This window comes from Panthera pardus, unplaced genomic scaffold (genome assembly GCF_024362965.1).
Source record: "Panthera pardus isolate Hobbes unplaced genomic scaffold, ASM2436296v1 HiC_scaffold_11, whole genome shotgun sequence".
Classification (NCBI taxonomy): Eukaryota; Metazoa; Chordata; class Mammalia; order Carnivora; family Felidae; genus Panthera; species Panthera pardus.
In genome coordinates this window covers 60,543,915-60,569,410 of record NW_026526666.1, presented here as the reverse complement: position 1 = coordinate 60,569,410, position 25,496 = coordinate 60,543,915, and the positions used below count along the sequence as shown (strand labels likewise).

Below are 25,496 nucleotides of genomic sequence, written 5' to 3'. Positions count from 1 at the left end.
GGTTTCTCTGATTCATCTTGGTATCCCAGTACCTGGGACACAGTGTGTGTGTGTGGTAAATACTTGATATAAGAATTTAATTTTTACAGATGAGAGTATCGGGAAAAGGAAAACAAATGACTTCTCCAAGGTGCTGATGGAAGTTCTGGTTTTTAAGAATGGAATTTTATACTCTATGGAATAGTTAACTTGAACTCTCCCAATGATATTCACATAGTTCCATAAAAAGAGATAAAATCAAAGACAGATTTGTGCAGAAAGTACTCCGAGGCTAGATAAATGGCCCCAAGAGGTATAAGGTACATTCACTTCTCTAGAAGACCTTATCTTAGTGGCAGGAATATATGCACTGTGGGCAGAAAACCAAACTGATGAGCACCATGGGGGTACTAGAACCATCCTGAAGGAAGCTAAAAGAAAATCTCATTATTTCAGATCCCACTAATCCTGAGTTTGGACAGACCTAGGCTGCATTCCTTAGCTCCAGAAACCTGTTCTCCATAAATTATACAAAGTTATTGGAATGAAGAACATCAAAGGAGAAGTTCAGTCACTCATAAACGTTTGTTGAATGCCAACTTCATTCTTCCTTTGTAACAAAAATAAGGCATATAATCAAAGAGCACTCATCTGTAAAGAACTTTAACATGCGTTCTCTTTCCCTGAATTATTGCAACAGGCCTCTGAAGAAGGCCAAAGTCATCCCATGTCCATCTCATAACTGAGGACACTTAGGCACAGAGTGGTGAAAGAATTTGTCCAAGGCTGTAGGGCTTCATGTGTAGGGGTGAATATATACATAGATTGTATTCTGCTTGAAAGTCAAAGATGAAAAATCATAAATTCTAATTATCAAGACTGTCAAGTTTTCTCTTCTTGGTGACATTTATGCATACATAGGGAATCAATAATATTGCCCTACACATAGGCCAGAGAAAGTGGAGGACCAAGGGCATAACTGGAGTCCAGATAGTTAGCAGCTTGAGAATTGATAAGCTGAGTCCTATAGGAAATCCAGTTTGAGCCAACTCTCAAGGCCCTATGTTATCATTCAGATCTGTAGGTACAGCCAAAGGAACATTGGTCTCATTAGCATAAAATATGGTCTCTATAATTATACTGTGGCCCTATTATGACTATTCTGAGTGGATAATAAACCTAAGACAGAAGTGTGATATCTACAGCTCAATATCAAAAAGCTTGGGGCATCTGGGTGGCTCAGTCAGTTGAGCATCCAACTCTTGATTTTGGCTCAGATCATGATCCCAATTCATGGGATCAAGCCCTGCATCAGGCTCTGTGCTGAATGTAGAGCCTGCTTAACATTCTCTTTCTCCTTCTGCCCCTCACTTGTCTGTGGTGTGCTCTCTCTCAAATAAAAAAATCTTATTTCTAAAAAAAGTATCAGAAAGATTAATATACATTGTTAAAATGTCTATACTACCCAAAGCAATCTACACATTTAATGCAATTCCTATCAAAACACCACCAGCATTTTTCACAGAGCTAGAACAAATAACTGTAAAATTTGTATGGAACCACAAAATCACAATTCTGGATGTCAAGCTATATTATAAAGCTTTAGTCATCAAAACAATATGGTACTGACACAAAAACAGACACAGAAATCAGTGACACAGAATAGAAAATCTAGAAATGGGCCCACAACTATATGGTCAACTCATCTTCAACAAAGCAGTAAAGAATTTCCAATGCAAAAAAGACAGTCTTTCAACAAATGGTTTTGGGAAAACTGGACAGAAGAATGAAATAGGACCACTTTCTTATACCCTATACAAAAATAAATCCAAAATGGATGAAAGACCTAATTGTGAGATAGGAAACTATCAAAATCCTAGAGAAGAACATAGGCAGCAACCTCTCTGACCTTGGCTGTAGCAAGTTCTTACTAGACATGTTGCCAGAGGCAAGGGAAACAAAAGCAAACATGGACTATTGGAACCTCATCAAAATAAAAACTTCTGCACAGCAAAGGAAAATATCAGCAAAATGAAAAGGCAGCCTATGGAATGGGAAAAGATATTTGCAAATGACATATCAGATAAAGGGTTAGTATCCAAAATCTATAAAGAACTTACCAAACTCAACATCCGAAAAACAAATAATCCAGTCAAGAAGTGGGCAGAAGACATGAATAGACACTTTTGCAAAGAAGACATCCAGATAAGTAAGAGACACATGAGAAGATGCTCAACATCACTTATCAGCAGGGAAATACAAATAAAAACCACAATGAGATACTATACCATACCTGTCAGAATGGCTAAAATTAACAACTCAGGAAACAACAGATGTTGGCAACGATGCAGAGAGAGGGGAACTCTCTTGCACTGTTGGTGGGAAAGCAAACTGGCGTAGCCACTCTAGAGAACAGTATGGAGATTCCTGAAATAATTAAAAATAGAACTACTCTATGATCCAGCAACTGCACTGCTAGGTATTTACCCAAAGAAATATAAAATACAGATTCCAAGGGGAATATGCACCCTGATTATGTTTAGAGCACCACTATCAATAATAGCCAAGTTATGGAGAGAGACCAAATGTCCATTGATTGATGAATGAATAAAGAAGATATGTATGTATGTATGTATGTATGTATGTGTGTGTGTGTGTATATATATATATATATATATATATATATATATATATATATATATGTGTATATATACATATATATACACACACAATACACACACAATGCAGTATTACTCAGCCATCAAAAAGAATGAAATCTTGCCATTTGCAATGACATGGGTGGAGCTAGAGTGTATTATGCTAAGTGAAATAAGTCAGTCAGAGAAAGACAAATATCACATGATTTCACTCGTACGTGGAATTTCAGAAACAAAACAGATGAACATGGGGGTAGGGGTAGAAAGAGGGAAACAAACCATGAGAAATTCTTAGAGAAGAAAACTGAAGGTTGATGGAGGGAGGAGAGTGGGGGATGGGCTAGATGGGTGATGAATATTAAGGAGGGCACTTGTTATCATGAGCACTTGGTGTTATATTTAAGTTGTGAATCACTGAACTCTGCCCCCGAAACTAATATTACAGTGTATGTTCACCAACTAAAATATAAATAAATAAAAATTTGGAAGAAAACAAACAAACAAACAAATAAATAAATAAAATTTTAGGGGTGCCTTGGTGGCTCAGTCAGTTAAGCGTCTGACTTCAGCTCAGGTCATGATCTCACAGCTCATGAGTTCAAGCCCTGTGTCAGGCTCTGTGCTGACGCTCAGAGCCTGGAGCCTGCTTCTGATTCTGTGTCTTCCTCTCTCTCTGCACGCCCCCCCACCCGCCCCATTCGTACTCTGCCTCTTTCTCTCCCTCTCAAAAACAAGTAAGCATTAAAAAAAAAATAAAAAATAAATAAAATTTTTAAAAAGCTTAAAAGTTTCTATTTTAAAATGAATAGCAGAATGTCTGGGTGGCTCGGTCGGTTAAGTGTTTGATTCTTGGTTTCGGCTCAGGTCATGATCTCACAGTTTCAGGAGTTTGAGTCCTGCATCACGCCCTGTGCTGAGAGCACAGAGCCTGCTTGGGATTCTCTCTCTCCCTCTCTCTGCCCCTCCCGCACTCATGCTGTCTTTGTCTCCCTCAAAATAAATAAACTTTAAAAAATAAAATAAATAGTACCATGCTGACAAACATAGAGTGAAACAGTATCTGTAGATCTTGTGGTACAACTTTCTAAAACATAACTTGACAAAAAAAAAAAATCAAACCTTTAAAAATATACATACCTGTTGAACCAGTAATTCTGGAATTTAACTAAAGGAAATAATCACAGATGTATATAAAGGACATGCCCCAAAAATGCAGGTACTAACAATATGTTGCTTATTAAATTATGTTACACACATATGCTAGAAAGCTTTACAGAGATTGAAGATGTTAGAAAAAATATTTAATGAAAGAAAAGATATAGATAAACACAATAGGAGGTTACAAAGCAGCATGTACAAGGTGATTCCGGATGTGTAAAACGTTCTGTTTGCATCAAGAGGATTGGTAGCGTAGACACCAAAATATTGAGTTTGTTTCTTTTATTTTTTAATTTTTTAAAATGTCTGTTTATTTTTGAAAGAGAGAGACACAGAATGTGAGCAGAGGAGGGGCAGAGAGAGAGAGAGGGAGGCACAGAATCCGAAGCAGGCTCCAGGTTCTAAGCTGTCAGCCGTCAGAGCCCGACGGGGCTCAAATCCACTAACTCTGAGATCATGACCTGAGCCGAAATCAGACACTTAACCAACTGAGCCACCCAGGCGCCCCCTAACTGGGTTTGTTTCTAGATGGTGGCATTTCAGATAATTTTTATTTTCTGCTTTATGGCTTTTCTATATTTTGGAAATTTTCTACAATAAATATATGCTGTTTTTGCAAATAGAAAAGGCATTGAATATAAATAAGGATCAGGCTCTGTCAATTCTCACGGTGTGATTTTGTGCACCTGTGCAGGTGGGTGAATGTATCAGAGTGCACGGTCACGGGACAGTGCATCTGCGTACCTCAGAGTCTCAGACGCCCGCCTCAGACCCATTTACAGGGAAGATGAACTATCTTCCCTCCCAGAGTGGAGGTTATGACTGTCTTGAGTTTAGACAATTGCTGGTACAATCTTTAGCTTCAAAATTGTGAAATCTATAGTTTCAAAATAGTCTGTGCATCTCTTAGACATCATGAAAAATTCAGATCTCAGTCTCCGGAGGTGCAGGCATTTTGTATTTGAATATTGAGGCCATGCTTCCCTGGTAATTTCTTGCAGATTTGAAAACTCCTGATTTTCTAAATAGTTGAGGAAGTTAAATCCATTCTGGCAGGCAAATCCCTGTGCTACGTGACTGAGGCAGCTGCAGGAGGGTGAGTGCTGGTGTGAGCCCAATAGAATACTGGGCGGAAGCCGCAGTATGGCCGCATTCGTCATCTGATGTTGGGTCAGCAGACCGTGAGGCCCCAGGCTCAAGTCAGAACTGTGAAGTCACTGGCCTCTGTCCTCAGGGCACAGAGCACCTCTATCCTTCTCCACCTCCAAGGTTCACGGCTCCATCCAGCAGAATAGCGTTAGAAACACTTACAGCTCACAGTGTGAATGTGAGGACTGAAGGAGGCCGTGTGTGTAATTCACTCAGCAAGGCACACACAGCACTCCCTCACCACCTCACAGCTCTGCTAACCTTCTCTCATCCTTTGGAGCAAAACGCACTCGTCCATGTGCCAAGACCCTGGGTGCCCTGCATCAAAATTCCCATGTCTTTGAAGGGGCTCCCTCCCTTTGGGAAATCTCTGCTCTGGCAGAGCAGAGGATGGGTAGAAGAAGGCAATGGTTTCTGTCTCCCAGGAACTTGTAATATTAGTATAGGGGTAAACACACAATAGGTGTTCGATAAATGTTTGTTCCTTTCCTTCCCCCTAATTAGATCTTACCTTCCCCTCAATTTGTATATTTTACTTCTTTTATAGCAGGTTATGCTTTATATCTTATATATAGTGGGGTACTTGATAATGTCCTTGGAAATGTCTATGGCAATAGAAAAAAAGTGACGTATTTTCACACATACGAGCACTGGAGGACAGGGATGGGCAAGATAAAGGCATATGAGGTGCAGGGAAAGATAAAGAAAAATGGGGGGAAACAAAGTACCTAGGCATTAAGGTCATTAATAACACTAGAAGGTGAGATTTAATACCTTGCATGCAACTTTTAACACATTTTATGTGACCTCCTATGCATCTAGAAGTTCAAGAAGCCACAAGAAGGACAGATGTGGCTTGAGTAAAATGGGTTATTTCACTGAAGCCCTCCACCAGAGCAGATGGAGATCCCATTTTCAGTCTCGGCAGATTAACTGCTGATAGAATTTAGATGCCACCCACAACGGCCAAAGGTCTGAGATGGACACAGATAGACAAGGAGGTGAATCAGAGGCTGCTGGACTCAACAATGAGGAATTCAGCGCAATTCTCCAACTATCTACTGGGAGCAGCTATCTACTATGTGCTACAGGTGGGAGATATAAGAACAGCTAAATCACGGGCCCTGACTTCAAATTACTCACAGTCTTACGTTTTCGTTCTTCATTTAATTACCCCCCACTTTTCATATTGGCAAGCAACCAGGGAATGCCAATGCCTAGCATGGTTGTTCCTAACATATAGAAAAGTGGGGAAAGGTACAAGAAAAGAATGACTATAAGATATAAAAATGTGAAGACATTAGATCCATATTATTAATGCTACACACACACACACACACACACACTCAGTAACTATAGCACAAATGATGAAAAATATACCAGAATATCATTGAATACTGAAGGGTTTCATTCCAGGTAACATCTGACCATCAATGGAAGGCTGTACCACTCACACACCCACTTTCTTATTTTGGGCAACAACCCCGGGGTGGTATTACATATTGTGCTGCACAGGGCACCCTTTACTGACTGAGACATCTTGGCAATTTACTGCACCTTTCCAAAACTCTGTGTCATCTTTTACAAACAAGACATAATACCTCTATTCTGCAGGCTTGTTATCCAGATTGGCTAGTTAATTACTACTTTCATACTCCAGAGGAGAACACTGAGCGGGGAAGAGATTCACTGATTTATCAAAGTATGAAAGGAGATGTATATAAAGCACTTACAATGACATCCCAAACGACAGTGTTATCATTCTTAGCATCACTATTGTAGTTGCTGTTGTTGTTATCATTACAGTTCAACCTGCACTTCTGTAGCCGGGTGACAATTCTGATTCAGGCCTTCTCACAGCAAACCCAGAGTTCTTTCCATGCTGCTGGTCATGTAGCCCACAGGATCTCCTGTGCATGTTTCCCCAGACAGAACGCTCTCCCCTGCAAGGGAGGTTGTGTGGGGCTCCCACCCTGACCTAGTCTCTCACTTCCTAGGACACACATTCCTTTACTGTTCCCAGAACTATGAATGCTGCCCTGCGTGACGCCACCACTGAGAAGTACTCCAGAGAAGCACAAAGAACCATCACATCAGTGCTGAGCCTAATTACAGTATCACCCTTTGAATACAAACGGCTCTGGTAAGGAGTGTCTTTGTAAAACCAGAAGTAACTATTAAATAACCATGGCATAGTCACGGAAATGTGTTTTAAATTAAAATTTAAAAGCAATGCATGTGAGAGAAAAACAATAAACAGGAGACCCCATAGAAAGCAATCAGCCATCTAAATAAAAGTAGAAACACCGAAAAGGACAGCTCTGATTTTTCAAATGTAACGGCCTCTGGAATTTGCATGAGAATTTTCAGAAGTGTCTTTCTCCATTACTCAGCTGACCCTTAAAACTACAGGAAGCTCCCAGAGCACGTTAATATTGGTGATTTACAATGCATGTATGTCACAGGCCCCTTTGCGAGGACAAAGAAAGTGCAGTAGGGAAATGCCCTGACCTTGCTCTACTCTTTCCTTTTCCATAGCACCGACTGCCTTCTAACAGAATATATGATTTACATGTATCTATTGCTTTCTCTCCATCTCCCCACATTAGAACATAAGTTCTACAAGGTAGGGACCTTCCTTTTATTCACCCATATATGCACATCCCTCAGAATACTGCTTGGCACACAGTAGGTACTCAATGAATATTTGCTGGATGAATAAATTGACAAAAACGTAAGAGTAGTCCTGGTTAAGTGACCTAAACTCCCTCAATTCCAGTCACTTCATCTGTAAAATGATAATAAAATAGAACAGATGGACTGTAAGAATTCAATGAGAAAAATATATGGAAGCACTTACCACACTGTCTGGCAATTAGTGCTCAACAAATGGTAGCAATAAGTAATACGATTCCGCAGAGCTGAATATTTATCTTCAAAGTTTGTAACAAACACTTCTGCATCCCATCCCAAAAGTCAGCCATGAAAGAGCAGTGAGGAAGAGCCAGAGATTATCTGCTGTGCTCAACCTGCTCTCCCATAGGGCTCATCATGGCGTCAGAGAGAGTTACAAGACTCCTTAGTAATCATCCGGAACACAGTCAGCAAAGTATGGCTCATGAACTAGAAACTTATTTTGACAAAGTTTTATTGAAACTCAGCCAACCTCATTTGTTTACATATTGTGTGAGGTGGCTTTCACAGTAGGATGGCAAAATTAAATCGTTGGGAGAGCCCATATGGCCCACTATGTTACTATCTGGACCCTTAATTAAAAGTCTGTGGAATGACCATCGGGTAAGGAAAGGGAGTCCCAGAGAGCAAGGAGATGAGCCATACCCAAGGTCACAGTGCATATTTAGGCTCTGCAACTTTGAGACCAGGGGCTCAAATATCCCTTCAGAAGCCCAAATTAGGGCTGATGACCCTTCAGTCACAGGGCCGGTCTGCATGACGACAACCTTCAACATAGTCTGACTTCCCCCACTGGAGAGCAAAGAGAGATCACTTACTTACCAGAGGCCCTAACTACACCTGTGAAGGGGAGAAATACCAACACCAGGAACTGGAAAGAACATGGGCCTTACCACTGTGCCATGCTGGGGTCAGTTCCCAGCTCTGCAATTGGTTTGATATTTGGCCTTGTGCAAGTCCCTGAACTTCTCTGTGCCTCAGTTTTCTCATCCTGGTTAATGAGAACAACGATACTCTTTTAGGTGAGTTCTTAGGGGACTGAAAGAAAGGAGACCGGTCATGCACATGCAGGTAGCACAGAAAATGTCACCTCTTTACCTCCTTAAAGACTAAAATTGATAAAAGGATCCATTAAGGGCAAGATATTACATTTCTGAGTTTACCAAATCTGCTCAAAAACATTGATGGTCTCACTTTCCAGGGTAACAGGGACATCCTTTCTTTCTGTCATGAATTATGCCCTGTCGGAATTATCTTACAGGGACAGCTTCCTCACAGTACCAGTTTCTAAAAATATGTTGGTTTTGAGCTATAAATTGATTCTTTATTGTGATAAATTAAAATCCAATATTATCCAACAAGACACTAAACATACAGAGAGCCAATTTTTCCCCTTAGATGTTCAGTCTCTTTGATATTAAAATGGATCTGGGGCTGCTGTCAGGCACGTGGGAGCCTGAACACTGAAGCGAAGGAGCAGAGAACATGGAGACAGTATACACGGGACAGACTGTCAGAGAAAAGAAAGGCAAAGTAAGGAGGCAGAGGGAAGAAAGAGGACATTTCCTACTTCCTGTTTTGTGAGTGTCAGAGAGTGACCCCGGTGAGCCCTGAGGGATGCTCGATCCCAGGTGCCCTGCCTACGATTTGCTGGAAGGTGCCAGGCATCACTTCTCTTTGCATTCTAGGCTTCTTCACTTGTAAATGAGTCGGTTAGTCAATGTACAAGGGACCTTCCACCCATGACATCCTAGGATTGGGTTAACTCTGAACCATGTACATTGGTCTTTCTGTACTCACTGTCTGCATGGTAAAAGGAGCATCTTCAGTATGTAGCATCTTTGTCTCCACAATCTGGCCCAGGTGATCAGCATTTCATTATAAGTTGACTTCTCAATTATCACCTTGTTCCTTCCTTCCCTTTTGTCCTACTCCTCCCTGATTGCCTTCCCTCCTTCCTTCAGTGTCCCACTAGCATTTCTGTCACATGCCAGGGCTTATTGGAGACCCTGCAGTTATAACAATGGATGAGACAAGTTACCTCGTGTCGTGGGTAGTGTGATGGGAGCATGATGGTGTGCTATGACAAGGGTGAGCAGAGGATGCTGTAGGAGCATTACAAAAGGATTTCTTAATTCTGCTAAGAGGATATAAGGAGGTCCGTACCAAAGAAGGGGCAATGCGGGTTATAATATAATATTATTTAACATCTAGAGCTTTGTATGATACCAGGCACTGTCCTAAGTCTTAAGAGATTAAATTAAATCCTCATTTAATCTTGCACCAACCCTAAGATATAGGTACTTTTATCATTCCCATCTTACAGATGAGTGAAAGAGGCACAAGGTCATTAAGAAAAATTGCTTCACAATCACACAACTGATCAGGAGTAAATCCAAGACAGTCTGGATCTTGAATCCATGTTCTTTCCACTCTGTCCACTCTCTCTTGCCTACACCACACTCGCAAGGAGAGTGGGCTGTGGATTCAGACAGACCCGCTATGAATCCTGCTCAGAGGATGAAATGCATAAAGCACTTAGTTTAAGGAAGGATTTGGCCCAGAGAAAGGTCTTGATCATCCTAGGTGTTGTGCTGTGCTGCTGTTCGTATCACTGTTGACATTATCGGACCCTGAAAAACTTACTATGTGAAGAAGGGCAAAGGACATTATGAGTGGAGGGGTTGCTTTGAGAAAGTCACGAAAGCTGGGCAGCACGTGGTGTGTGCGGGAAACAGCAAGATGGTACCCCCAGCATTCTGCTCATCCATTGATGATACTCCCAGATCTGCCACATACAGCTGGACATATAGTCATCAAAAATGAATATACTTATTATAGCAACAGTTTCCCGGCAACTGGCAATGAGTCTTAAATAAAGGCACTTTTTCCTGAATTACACAACGGCATGTTCAGAACTAAGGGTGGCCCGAGAGTCAATGTACCTACTTCTCTGTATATCTAGAGCAGCTTCAGGGACACAGAGTACAGTGAATAATAACTGAGGCTATAATGGGCATGATTCAACCAAAACCCTTTGGTCAGACCTTCCAGGCCTCCCAGTCTAGCCCTTGCTTACCTCGTCCATTTTCTCTCTCGTTGACAGCAATTACACATCCGCAGATCTAGAAAAACTGACATCTCACTCTTCCCCAGGCCTACCCTCTTTCATGACTTTCCTGACACCCAGGCTTAGGAACCACTGCCTATAATTCCCTTGGCCTGGACACTAGTCCTCTAATATCCCCAACTTCAAATCCTGTCCCATTTTTCAAGATTCAGCCCTTTCTTCCTAAATCATTCCATATATATTTTTCAGAGGGAAGAAATCATTTTTCCCTTTAAACTCTCATGGTAATTTTCATCTTTCTCTTATTATATTCATTACTCTTGCTTTGAGCTTTTAGTTATTTATACATGTCTTACCTCCAGGGCCAGAAGTTCCTCAAAGGAAAGGTTTCAGGCTGGTTCATCTCTATCCACCAAGAAGAATTCCCCTTTCACCCAATAAGCACTTGTGGAATGAATGAATGAATGAATGAATGAATGAGTATATGAACCAATGAAAATGGTGGCATGGTCTAGACAGGGGTTCTTAATCTTGTCTGACAGAACACCTTCTTTTTATAATAAATATTTTGTAATTCTTCCTTTATTACCTGCAAACGATTATATAATCTGTCTACACAAAGTTTAAGCACATCAAAATGTCCTAAATTATAACAAAGAAATTAAAGATGATTTCTAAGAAAAAAATGTGAATGTCTACATACAAATGCTCAGTTATAACTACAGTAGAAGAATATAATAACACTGCTGTATGTTTACATTTTCTTATAATGAATAAATTTGGGCTTAAGAAGTGTTCAATTCAGTATTGTTGACATTCGTTTTTTGAAATCTGACATTTTTAAGGAAGGGTCAAATAAGTTGAGCTGTAGTGAACATGACAGGTACACCTGAAACTGGGTTATCAGTGCCATGTCGGTAATTCAGACATGAAGAGCATTAAATGGTATGGTTTTCCAAAACGATGAACAACTCTTGATGGGGTTCCAACGAAACAAAGTACATCTCTCTTGCTGTTTAGTTACATTTCTGGAAAATTCAGTATTTATGGATACGATACAAAAATGCTTTTGCTTTTTTGTAGAGTTAGGTTTTAGATTCATTTAATTATAAATAGGTTTGTTATCTACAGGAATGTATCGTAAGACATTTGCAAGTTGTATAGCACAGGAACACTTTTGTTGTGTGTGACTGGCCTGTCCTCTGTAGAATGTCTAATGTCCTTGGCTTCTAAAAAATTCCTGCATTACTACCTTCTCCCCCAAAAGTCGTAACCGCATAATGCCTACATAAAGTGCCGAAACACTCAGTACAGGGAAAGAACCAGTGAAGTGGAGAATCCCTGGAGTAAAAGAAAGAAAACAAGCTCAGGCATTATAAAATGTGAACTTGAATTCAGTTCTAGCTACACATAATGGCCTTGGGCAAGCCACTATCCTACCTGTACCTTAGTAGTCTTATCTGTAAAAGGGGGCAATAAAACCTTCTGGAACTTATGGGTGTCAAATGAGACAGGACACACAAAAGCATGCTGTAAACCATACGGTCCTGCTTACAGGCTAGTTTGTAAGTAGTCTTGTGAGAATTCTGTGTACTGTTCCAGTGGCTCCCAGGGTGACAGGGATGCCCCCACAGACTCCCAGGTCACAGCATCTTATTCTACAGCCCCTTTATCTTCTTCCCGGTCTACCTCCCTAGGACGGCTTTCCCCTCCTCTCCTTCAGGGGCTCCCCCCAAACCCTGGCAAAACATCCACTTCAAACTGAAGGAGGATTAGTCCTGATTTTGATGAGATACAAATAAAGTGGCATCTGGTTTTCACTGAAGAAAAAATTATTAAATCAGCCCTAAATTTTAAGCACAACCACTGCATTTAAAACGCCATTTCCCCTATATTATGAGGGACAATATTCAATCCTGGGTCAACTCCACCTCTCCCCTGCTATGCCCTAGTTATCCTTTGTAGATTTGCTGATTCTTAATCACTAAGTCACTTTATTTTTTGGGCAGTATTACTGAGCCCCTACTATGTGGGAGTCATGCTAACTAGGTAGACCACAGTGATGAACAAAAAGATATTGCTTTGTTCATCTGTGTGTTTATACAAGTGCTCAATACTTACTTTCTACAGGGAAGACTGAACACACGTGTCTTTCTCTTTAAGACCTTTGTGCATTTATAAATACTGTTTGGGTTTTTTTGGTCCTAACTTACTCCTCCGCTACCAAGTCAGTGTGTCCTTTCCTGTGAAAAATTCCTAAATATTCTAGGCAAAGCTTGTTCTTAATCTCCCGAGTACCGACTACTGCATTCCCCAATGCGTCTTTGCAATTGTCAGCTCACTTTGTGAGCCTGGCCAAACCAGACTGTGAACACCTCAGGGGCAAGGACCACGTCTCTTTCATCTTTGAATCCCCAGGAAACACAGCATCACGTGCCACAGCATCCACTCGTGCCTAACCACAGGCCGGTCACACTGCCAACATTCCATCCATAAGACTCTTCCAGCGGTAACTGCACTCCCTGGACCTTCCCTCAGGAAAGGTCATCAGAATGAAAATGAATAATGGTGACAATAAAGCAGAGAGAATACTGGATCGGCTCTAATGTATATAAAAGAATGTCATTTATAAAATTTGATATTGCTACAGTCTGAATGTTCGTGTCCCCTCCCCCAAACTCATGTGTTGAAATTCTAACCCTCAATGTGATGGTGTTAGGACGTAGGACCTTTGGGAGGTGATTAGGCCATGGGAGTGGAGTCTTCAAGAATGATATGAGTGTCCTGGTAATAGAGGCTCTAGAAAGCATCCTGACCTCTTCCACCATGTAAGGACATGCAGCGAAAAGGCCCCATCTCTGAGGAAATGGGCTCTCCCCAGACGCTGAATTTGTTGGGGCCGTCATATTGGGCTCCCAGCCTCCAGAACCATGCAAAATAAATGTTTGCTATTTACAAGCCACCTCCTTTATGGTATTTTTGTTCTAGCAGCCCAGACAAAGGCAGGTATGCTATCATTCGTGCTATCTTACCGGCATCAAGGATTCTGGACCAGACCACCTGGGTTTGAATATCAGCTCTGCTACTTATTTACTGTGTGGCTGAATTTGGAGCTCAGTTTTCTCAACTGGAAAATGGCGATAATAAGGGCACCTACTTCACAGAATTACCGTCATGTACCTCAAATGGCACACGTAACAGCGCCGAATAAGTGTTGGCTAAATCAAATGAACAAGCAAAATTCACACGTGGTTATGGCAACATGATGTTACATCACCTTGAAAAGCTGATGCAGATGACCGCCCTCTCTTTTGAGAAACATGTATTGTCGGGGTCCTGCAATATTTATGATTTTTTTATGGCATAAAATTATAATAATTCTATGGAATAAAACTATGGAATCTCTATGGAATCAGGAGAGAGAGTCCATGAGTTTCTCTGGGACGAAAGACCTGAGGTGGGAAGGTTTGCTCGGAGTCTACAGCCAAGTCAGAGACACTCCCCAAATCTGTTTCCTTATCTGTGAAATGAAGGTGACATCGCTCCTGCCTTCGTATTCACTGGTCTGATTTGAGAACCTAGTAATGCTGACATGAAACCACTTCTACTCCTGATTTGCTACCGTTTCTACTGTTACCAATAACAATGAGTTTATATATGACATTTCCTGCGTTCTCACGGATCCTCTGACACATTATCAATACCTAGAGATCTGAAAATATGAACAGCTTTTCAATATTGATTTATTCCCTGCAACGTGCTAATAATAAAACAGAACATACTCATACACGGATTGGGATCAAGAACCCTTTGGAATTCAAGACAACGTGTAAATTGCTGCAAAGGGTCTCTTTAATTGGGATCAAAACATTTTTGACAGCTTTTGGATTTTAAAATTCTAGCTATTGTCACGTTCTGCAAATGTTTCTTTTTTTGGTTTGAAAAAAAAAATGCCGTCAGCTTGAGCAGGAATACTTTAGATATGATAAACAACGAAAATTTGTCATTCCAAATGACAAAAACCCAGTTTTCCATTTCGTTGATATGTAGGACAAAATACTTCACTTAAACTCTTATCCTGCACAATTCAGTTGGTCCCATGCTGGGCAGCAACAGAGGTTTAGTAAACTGTTCCTGCTCATATCTCCAATGGACTTTGAAAAACCTCCATTTATCTGAAGATAAATTACATCAACAGGGATGACTTTAAGGAAGAAACAGAATTTTTTTTTCCTTTTTTCTTTTTTTTCTGAGAGAAGAGAAAGAGCAAGTGCCAGCGGGGAGAGGAGCAGAGGGAGGGGGGAGGGGAGAGGGGGAGAGAATGAGAATGAGAATCTTAATCAGGCTCCACACTGAACATGGGCTACGGGCCCAAGGGCTTGATCTCAGGACTCTGGGATCATGACCTGAGCTGAATGAAATCAAGAGTCAGAAGCTCAACTGACTGAGCCACCCAAGCGCCCCAAGAAACAGAATTTTGAAACTAGTCTCAGGATTCAACTTAGATGTGACTCTGTTCAATGGTTCATCCTCTGCTTGACAATTTCTCCATCTTATGGTTGTTGCTTGAATATCCCCTAAGTGATGGTGAACTCACCATCTGGACCACCAGTACAGAAGGTGGTCCATCTAACTGACTGGTAGAAAACTCTTCTTTCTCAGAAATCAAAATTGCTTCATTGAAACTTCTATAGATCTTGGTTCTATTTATTGGATCACACAAAACAAGTCAGCTCCTTCTTCTATTACACAGCTCTTTAGAGAGATGAGCACTATTAATATGGGGTGTCCTGATCCCTACTGTCTGTGCTTCAGGCTTTAACATGTTCAGTCCTTTCTACTCGTTTTCCCTAGACTTGTGTGGAGGTTTATTAACAAGTTTGCAGAAGCCAGAGGCTATAGGAGCCTAATGTGAATCAAACAGGACTGGAGTGAAGTAAGCCAGACAGAAAACATTTAGCTCTGCCTTCCCCCTGATTTTCCAATAGGGATCTGACATTTTTCCACAAAGTCAAATGGCTTTGAGCTGAAATAATGATTTCACTGAACATACTCATATAAGGATTGGGATCCAGCTGAAGAATCAAAAATAGCATTACAGAGTTTGGTGATCTCTTTCTTTGGGGCCAGTTTAGCCACCCTTGACTGAGGATTTAGATCTAGGTCAAGAATATAAACTACCTCTCCTCACTAGTTAAAATTTGGTGATTGGGATTTTAATGATCTGGGCACAGCTTACGTGATGGTGGGTGATATGATGGAACAGCAATGCCCTAAAATATGGCCCCTGGATGAGATGAATTATCTGATACTCTGCCTCACTCCTGCCCTTTTGGTTATACCAGCTGTCATGGTAGCAGGCAGACGGGATATTGGGAAAAGACTAGAGATGATGACATACTATTAGGACATATAAATCTCATGGTCAGGCTTGACTCACATGACTTGTCTTCCTCCAATAAAGATGCTAAGGGATCAATGACATCTTACAAGTTTCTACAAGCCTGTAGCTCTCTGACTCTTGTGTGTCACCCGGGATCCCATGAGGCTACACCTGTGTTGAGAAGTCTTGGCTCAACATATTTTCTAGTCCTCCAATTGTCTTAGCTGCCCTCTGTCCGGCTTACTTCACTCCACACTTGGCCTGCACTCCTTGATTTGCCTATGTCCTTTTTCAAGTGTGAAGTTCAAACCTGAGCACAGGTCTCCAAACTATGGCCTACCCAGGAGAAGGAAAAGCTTCCCTGGTTACAGAAGTCATACTCTTATTAAGGCAGGAGAGGCTTTCATTAGGTTCTTAATCTTGCTGCATTCAAGCTCCTTTACTACCTGTGTTTGTGCCCTCATTCTAAACTCCCTTCTCCCAAGGCATCCCCCAGGTAAGCCCACCTTTCTCTTTAATACAGAGGTCAGCTGCCCTGATATTGACTGGGGCCAACAGGAGGCTAAATCCCACTTCTGCCTCCTATAGGCTGGGTAACTTGGGAAAGTCACTTGTCCTGAGAGATAACAGGTATAGAGGCTAAGTGAAAAGACTTGTGCGCCAGACTACCTGAGGTCTAATCTTGTCTCCACCAACACTTACTGTCAATAAATTACTCAACACTTTTCTCTCCTCTATATCTTCAAGTACAAAACAGAGAACAATGGGGACTTCGTGAAGATTAAATGAGTTGTTACTTACCAAGGGCTTACAACAATGCCTGGCACATATTATGTGCTTGGTGAAGTAGCTATTATTATTTTCCCATAACACTGCTGTGAGGGCAAACTGAATAATGTATCTCAAGTGACTCATATGAGCTTAGTATACAGTAGGCAACCCAAAGAGGGGACTTAGTATCACTAGTGATTTTTTATACTAAAGATTTGCCATGATAAGTATTTCTCGGGGTACAGTTCAGTGGCATAAAGTACATTCGCACTGTTGTGCGGCCACCCCAGCCATCCGTCACAAGCACCATTTTCTTCTTCCCAAACTGTAACTCTGTACTTGCCAAACCCTGACTCTTCATCGCATACTGCCCTCCTTGCAGGCCCTAACAACCACCAATCTCCTTTCTGTCTCTATGAATTTCATTTCTCTAGATATGTCGATATAAGTGGTATCCTTGAGAAAATGCCTACTTTCTGCCTCGATGTTTGGCTTAGAATTCAAGACCCCAAGATAAACGCAACATGACCCTGCTATTAATAAGGCTTAATTCGCTTTGTATTATGTCTTCAAATTTCATTCATATACTGGCAGGTGTGAGAACCTGCTTGCTTCTTCCTGCAGGATAGCATTCCATTGGATGCATGCACCACATTCTATGTCCGTTCATCTGCTCATGGACACTGGGGTGGCTTCTTCCTTTTGGCTGCTGTGAATGATGCTGCTATGAACATGGGTGTACAAATATCTGTCCTACTGCGAATTATTCAGAAGTAACTTGTCTTCAAAACCCATTTTTACTGTTGAATTATCCTCCTCCCACCCTATGGCATCCTAATAGGAGTCAGGACGAAGGGGAGGAAAGGATAACGCAAAATGACTCAGGCAAAGTAACGTGGCTAGTCGAGTTTGGTCTATACAAAACTTGAAAATGAACAAGTGAAATGCAAAGGAGGTGATCTATGTAAAGGTGTTTCATAAGCCATAAAGTGCTAAATGAATAAAAGGAAAAAACCACATCACTTAGACTCTTGCCCTCTGGACAAAACAGATCCTAGAACATTTTTGTTTTTCTCTTACCGCCAATGAACAAGGACCACCAACGTCAGGGAAGCCCTGGGGGTGTATGTGGGAGCTGACTGCTGCTGGGGGCTGACGGAAACACACACTGCCTCTTTGGTAGGTTCAACAGACCTATCAGCCCTTACATTTCCTGGTCACGCAGTGACAGATTTGTCTAAGACTGAGAACTCGTTCATTCTTTTTGATTACAGCAATTGCAGGGTGGCACAGGTTATACTTGGGAGAGTCTGGATGCTTTGACCAAGTCAAAAGACACTCACGGGTCTCCCTCTAGGATGCATGTCATTAACGTTGCCAACACACACAGAAATTTAACGTAAACTGTCACATTACCCACCACTCTTCAAAGCCCATCAATCTCCCATTAGACTACCAGGACTGTGTGACACTTTTATCGCAATCACACCGTAAGAAACATTGTGCAGTCAGTCACACTGAGGCCAAGTCAGGGAAGAGCCTCCCTTTGATGGACGATTACAGGTGATCAAGTTTGTCAGTCGCTTTATGTGTTTTTATGCTTGTTTGATATTCTTGCCCACCGAGTAGAGGCTTTTAAGGGCACATCTGTCAATGGATTCAATTTTGCAACGCCACGTGATTCTTTTACTTACCCCTGTCTTCTCATCAAAGATTTTGATACCTCCAAAGGAGATGGTTAAAAAGATTTTCTGTTTGTGTTCTCCTTTGGAACGTGCGCCAGCAACAACGCCCTGGTGAAAGGAAGGACATGGTTTTTACTTGAGTGTTTTCATTTGAAGATTCCCTCTGGTCCCAAAGGCATGTCAGATACCATCAACTGATGCCACCAATCATGCACGCTCCTCTCCCTTCGCCCCTTCCATGTGCTTGCCCTTTCTTGATGTTTTATGGTAATACTTACCCTAACATGATATCTAACATTGGATAAACACATACCTGAACACTGCTTCACTTCACTACCCACGATTTATAGGATGCCTGCTTTATGCCTGGATATTTGGCTCAGAATTCAAAACCCCAAGATAAACACAATATGATCCTGCCATTAATAATATTTTGCTGGGCTTCATATTGGATATGGTTTTAATCTTTTAATTTATTTTTCTTAATGTTTGTTTATTTTTGAGAGAGACAGAACACAAGCTGGGGAGGGGCAGAGAGAGCAGAAGACACAGAATCCATAGCAGGCTTCAGGCTCTGAGCTATCAGCAGAGAGCCCAAAGCGGTGCTTGAATTCACCAACCTCGAGATCATGACCTGAGCTGAAGTCGGACGTTTAACCGACTGAGCCACCCAGGTGCCCCTGGTTTTAATCTTTTAAATAAAGATGAGTCACAGAATATATTCTTAAATGTGATTTTATTTTTTTTACTTCTGGGAAAAGTTTTCATAGGAAACAATTTTAGAGATTAGAAAGAAAATACAAGAAAATAAAATCCATTGCCAGACTGCACGTCTCATTTTTGTTTAGAAAAATATGATCATCATAGTTATGTGCTTATGGTTTGCCATTTTAACAACACACATTTTCTTTTTCCTCTACCCTTTTTGGTAGGAAAGAACTGCCAAATGCATTCCATTTATCAATACACCTGTTTTCCCACTTTTCCAAACTTTTGTATGTATATGAGTCAACGAGAAGGTAAATACCACAAAAGGCAGGAGGTTACTCTGCTCACTGCTCTATCCCTGATGCCCAGGATAGTCCCTGGAGGGAAAAGGCATGCCGTAAATTACTGTGAGATGAATGTGCTATCCAGAGTTCTCCCAAAGTGGGTAAGACGCAAGTTAAGAGTGAAGACACTTGCTTTTTAAACTAGCTTCTGTGGTGGCCAGTGACAGGTAAGCAGGGGCTTCATATTAGGGTACAGCTTAGAGGGTAAGTACATTTCAAGGAATTTACACTCAGGGTGGGGGAGTTCCTAGCCCTGCATTAGGTGTTTTGAAGCTTCGAGCCCCTTCATCACTATTAGCTTGCACTGACTGTAAGTTTAAGGCCAACTATCAGCAGTTCTAGTTCTGGGCTTTTAGGAGTAGAAAAGTCTAAATAATAATGATTTCATGTTTCCAGGAGGTAAAAGTCGTTTGTGCTGCAGTCAGAACAGCACGTCCGGAACCTCAGTGAGGGAACCTGTGGCGTTAGTAACAAGGGTGACCACGAGGCACGGAGACCAGGGGTCCCCTTGAGACTGCTCAGTTATCCTCAGTGTGGGCACTGGAAATATTCTGTGCCATCTGAATATCTGGGTTATGCTTCTGGCTTTCTGCAATCTTGGACAAAGTACTTAATTCTCACTTCTACTTCCTCAAGTGTAAACGTTACCCTTGCATGGTTGAGAGAAGTGAAAATTCGTGACAAGTATGTAGCACGGTGCTTGGAATAATGCAGGGAGGTCATGAAAATTTACTTCTTTTTGTAAATGGATGACTGTCCCTCACACTCTGTGGTCCAGTTCCTGTTTGGGGACCTACTAGTAGGAAATTCACCCCCTCCTGAGTCACCTACTTGTTCTCGAGCACCACACACTTGCAGACGTACAGAATGTAAGAGCTGGAGAAAATCTTAATGTTTCCAGCTGACAGATGAGGAAAATGATGGCTGGGAGGCAGGGATGGGCAGTGCTGGGGTGGTATAGGGGGCTGGCAGAGAGCTGGGACTACAACTCAGCTCTCCAGACTAGACTCCTGGTACAGGGAGCACTTGTTCCTCTATGTGGTGTCTTCTTTCTAGCAAGCCACAATCTCTCGCTGTAACCCACCCCAGCGTTGCTCCTTCAGCCCCTCCGGGCTACAGCACATTGACCCAAGATCCCTCCATCAATGCCTGCCCTTGAAATAGTTAAAGGGAGGGACTCACCCCCAAAGCCAAGTCCTCTGTCTCTATAACTGCCCTGCCTAGTTAGAGGTTTCTAGAGTGCTCATTGTGCAGCTTGCTTTCCTGTGAATTCACTGAGGGATGATTTTAAGGAACATGGGGGATTAGCCAAAGTACATTTTTTAAAAGTTCATTTATTTATTTTGAGACAGAAAGAGAGAGGGAGAGAGAATGAGCAGAGGAGGGGCAGGGAGAGAAGGAGAGAGAGAATCCCAAGCAAGCTCCATGCTGTCAGCACAGAGCCCGATGCAGGGACTGAATGCACAAACCGTGATGAGATCATGACCTGAGCTGATATCAGAACCCAGACACTTAACTGACTGATCCACCCAGGCACCCCCAAAGTATGTTTTTGTAGCCCCAGTGGTAATTCTTATTTCTAATGCCACCGTATCAGAGACACCGTCTCTGAGCTCTGCCCCCTTTGCCAAACTGCATCTAACTCTTTCTCCTTGCTTTGCTCTTCCTCATTGGCCCTTACCGCCATTGACATATTTTTTCATTTGTACCTTTGCCTGATGGAACAAAAGCTCATTTGTGCATGGAACTCTGTTTTATTCATCCTTTGTGCCTTGTATGGAGAATGGAGCCCGGCATCAAGCAGGCACTCAAAAGGAGAAGTGACCCTCACTCGGGAAGTGGGCGAGCCAAATTTGGAACCTAGGGAAACTTCACTTTGAATGCTGTGTTCTTGCCTGGCTTTGGAATAAACTAACTTACGCTGCCACCCCTCTGCAGCTGAACCTCCAACCTCAGATGTCCGGACACACACAAAAGAAAAACAATAAATCGTAAATGGAAGGACTGGAAGGACACCATCAGAGGGGAGGGGAGAGCCCTTCCTTCTTGGTTAACTCCTCTTAGGTGAGAACATCACAGCCCACGGTGGAGAGAGGATAGCACCTTTGATCAAGAGGAATAGCTTCAATGTTTCCATCTCCAAAATAGTCCTATTTAATAGTCCTTAGCTCTCAGAACTACTGTGACATCCAATAGTAATAATTCCTGGCACACAGTAGTGACTATATCATGCCCCCCGCCCTTTGCTTCCTGGTTCCTCACAGCCATCAAAGAACTCCCTAGTAGAACAGAGCTGTAGATTTAAAAAAAAAAAAAAAAGGATGGAAAGAGCAAACACACATGTTCCGGAAGCATTTATGCTTGGGGCTGCTGGTGGTAGCTTTACATGACAAATGAAGGAGGGAAGGACTATCCATGCAGTGCTGTCTATGGGGAAATAAAGCTACGATTTTATCAAGCATGTTTTTCCTGTGAGACAGGACCCTGAGTCAAGCTCTGAAAAACCGCACTAAGTCCAAGCAAGTTTGCCAGCAGAGAGCACGCCTCAGGGTCTCATCTCCTGACAAGATTATTCATTGATGGTATGCAGAACCCGCAGAGATCAGGGAGACAGCTCGGACTGGGGGGTCAGAAGATGTGGATGCAGGTGCCGTCTGGGGCACTGTGCCTCCCATTAGCCACTGGACTTAATAAGCTGCTGTTGGAAATCTGGAAAATATAGTCAAGCATTTTCTTGGGTACCTACCATATGTGCTGCAAGTTCTCTTACACATCATCTCATTTAGCATACACCATAATCCTGGGAAGTAAAAATTACCTCTCTTATTTTACGTATAAGGAAACATAAGGCCAGGGGGGCTCAAGTGATTGCCTTTAACCTCAAGGAACTAGTAAGACAGAGAAAATTCAAACAGTGATCTGTCAGATTCCAGTGTTGGGGTTCCTTCTGTTAATAATCTTTTTAAAGAGCTTTTTTGGAAAACACAGACACACAAAAAAAGACTACACAACAAAGCACAGATAGGTCAAAAGTGTTCTGCAAGCAACCAGGTGCAGCCACCAGCTCCCAGACTCAATAGTGAAGGGGAACTTCACGTGAAAATAATCACATTTCTTAACTCATGAGGGTGTTAAGATATTGAAAAATAATTTTGCACGTACAGCACTTAGCACGGTGTGCTGCATGTAGGGAGGGCTCAGTAAATAATTATTACTGGCACAACTCTTGCTATTATGAAGTAATAGCATGTGCTAAGGCACTGTGTGACGTGACGACACTGGCATCCCTAAGGGAGTCACGCACAGGTAGCATCTCCATGAAGGAATTCACACACAAAGCGTCAGGCATGCCAGGCAGGATTAACTGCCCTGTCCAGCTCCAGGGTTGCTGTGGGGATAAGATAAGGTGAAGCACAGGAAGGGGCTCTGAGAAACCTCACCCAGCGTGGCGCCTGCACGTAACGGGATGGCTGTGATCTCAACGCATCCTGGAAAGCAGGGAGGAAAATGCAACGGACCTCGGGCACGAATGGCTGAAAACCTGGGAGCTATTTCAGAAAATTCCGTGACTTAAAAAAGCTGGTCTCCAATCTCGGCCTTCCCGGTTATCAGTTATACAAGCCTTGGAAACAATCACCTTAAGTCTCATTTTTCCCAGTGAAGGGGGAGGAGGGTGGTGGGTAGAATTTAAGTATCCTCCTCTGTTCTGCTCTGTGCCCAGAGCCTGGCTCCTATGGACTACATTCCCTGGTCCTCTGGGCTTCCTGAAACTCTGGCTTCCAGCTGGGTTCCACCAATGCAAGATGGGCAGGAGATCAGAGTCTGGATGGAGACAGAGGCCAGGGTATTCCATCCCGAATCCTTTCCTTCCTTGTGCTACATCTCTGGCAGTGACTATACTTTTGCTTGGTGGGGGAGGGGATTTCCCCTTCCATCCTGCTCTCCCTGGGTTTCAGCAGATATATTTCTTCCTAGTATGGAAACAGCTTTGTGCGGTGGCAGGTTTCTGGGAGCTTCACCATCCCTTGTTACCTTACTTAACCTTACCTACCCTTTGTAAGTACCTCTTGCATTAAGTGTCCTCATCTGACCTAGCCAGGGTGGGCTCTGCTTCTTATTAGGACCCCGAGTGACATGTTTAGAGCTCTGTAATTAGCCCTGTAGACAGTGCTTCTGGGAGACTGCATTCCCTTCCGGAGTTTCAACCACCACCATTTTGCCTGACGTCTCTGAAAGTTGACTACTTTGTAAACCAATGATGTGTGGGTAGTTACTTACTGGTACGGGCTTAAAGTCTCATTGGGGAACCAAGGTAAATTAACTGCAGATACAAAACAGAGTATAATTAAGCACTAAACGATGTCTTATAAAATACGGGGCATCCAGAGATCTAGGTTGAATTCTGGCCTTAACACAGATTAAATGAAGGTTCTGGGGCAAATCCCTTCATATCTATGAACCTCAGATTTCTTATGTGTAAAACAAAGAGACTAATATCTACCTCACAAGATCAAAAGAGAGAATATACGGGGAAATGCTTTTGTTGACTCTAAATTAAAACAGGATGATGGTGGTGTTTTGCTGGAGAACCAGTGATGGCCTACTCAGAGTCGAAATTTGAATTCCCCCTAAAATCTTTATAAGAGAAAACTCCCTAAAGCAAGAAAACGGCACCAGCCTCAAAGAGTCTAGCAAAGGAAAAAAGACTCCCCCATATTGCCTAATGAGAACAAGTGGGTCCTTTTGCAAGGCTAACAGGCATTTTGTACTTCTCTGCCTCTTTTTTCCTGGGCAGTTGGCCAAATGGAGAATCGATCATTTATGTTTCTGTTTCTTAAAGAAAAACCACTGGGAGCTGAAACGTCAGCATTCTTCGTGGCAACCTGCAAACAATGAAACACAATTGTCTAGGAACCAAGAACTCCTCAATAAGTTCAGCGCATCTGACAGGAGCCTGTTATGGCAGGACAAATTCTCAGGGCTTTGGGGACCTCACAGTTATAAGGGGTGACCGATGGGGCACTTCCATGCAGGTAACACACGCACATGCACCAGGTCAGCAGCCATCTCCAGGTCTGGTCCAGCTAGCTTGGCCCCACATTAATCCACACAGAGAACCTTCAGGGAGCACAGGCAGACTCCTGCTCAAAGCCACTTAGACCTCAGTGCTTCCATGAAGGTAGCTGGCCCAGTGAGGCTCTCTGTGACCGATGCCCGGTGAACGGCTATCTACCAGGATGCTGGGAGAAGCAGCATCGGCTCCTCAGCAGACTTACTTGTGGCTCTGGGTAAGAACCAGGTCACTGGAGATTTTCGTCCTGTCCTTTAATTACCATTTGTCAGAAGCAGATCTCCATTTGTCAGTAAGGGGGGACTTAGCAGAAATGAAGATCCTGGCCTTCATCCCTACCACTGACTAGGGTCTCCCTGGTAAGGAAGGCAGGGCTCTATCGGACATGAGTCTGGAGAGAAGCTGAGGACTACGGGCTCAGTCATTTCTGCGCTCTCTCTGTAATCTGCCTGCTGGTAGAGGGGCGGCACTCTAGTGTGACTGCACGTATGAGTCTCAAGGCCTGCTCTAGTGCAGCATGGGGGTTGGTGGGAACAGGAAGGACTACAGTTATCCAAATGCTCCACAAACTAAGTGGAACAGTTCATCTCTTTCAAGGAAGTCCATTGTAGCCACGAATCCACGCCACATCTGCCATTCGAGGCATTTATCACTCATAAGGCTGCAATTTAGAATTCCTCCTGTCAGACTGCCTGTTTGTTTTTTTTTATTTATTTATTTATTTATTTATTTAAAGGTGGGGTGGTGGTAGAGAGCGGGGTTGAGAAAGAATCCCAAGCAGGCTCCACACTGACAGCCTGGACCCGGATGTGGAGCTCCATCCCATG

General features: G+C 42.5%; 1 protein-coding gene across 22 annotated transcripts in view; it reads right to left on the bottom strand.

Annotated features, from left to right (window-relative positions):
* The window catches only part of DAB1 (DAB adaptor protein 1), a 1,127,727-nt gene that overhangs the window by 118,221 nt on the left and 984,010 nt on the right, over positions 1-25,496 (bottom strand). For all 22 annotated transcript variants that reach the window (XM_053894818.1, XM_053894792.1, XM_053894788.1 and 19 more), the window contains one exon: positions 18,556-18,654. In XM_053894818.1, coding sequence (XP_053750793.1) covers positions 18,556-18,654 — 99 coding nt within the window. The remainder of the gene's footprint in view (positions 1-18,555; positions 18,655-25,496) is intronic.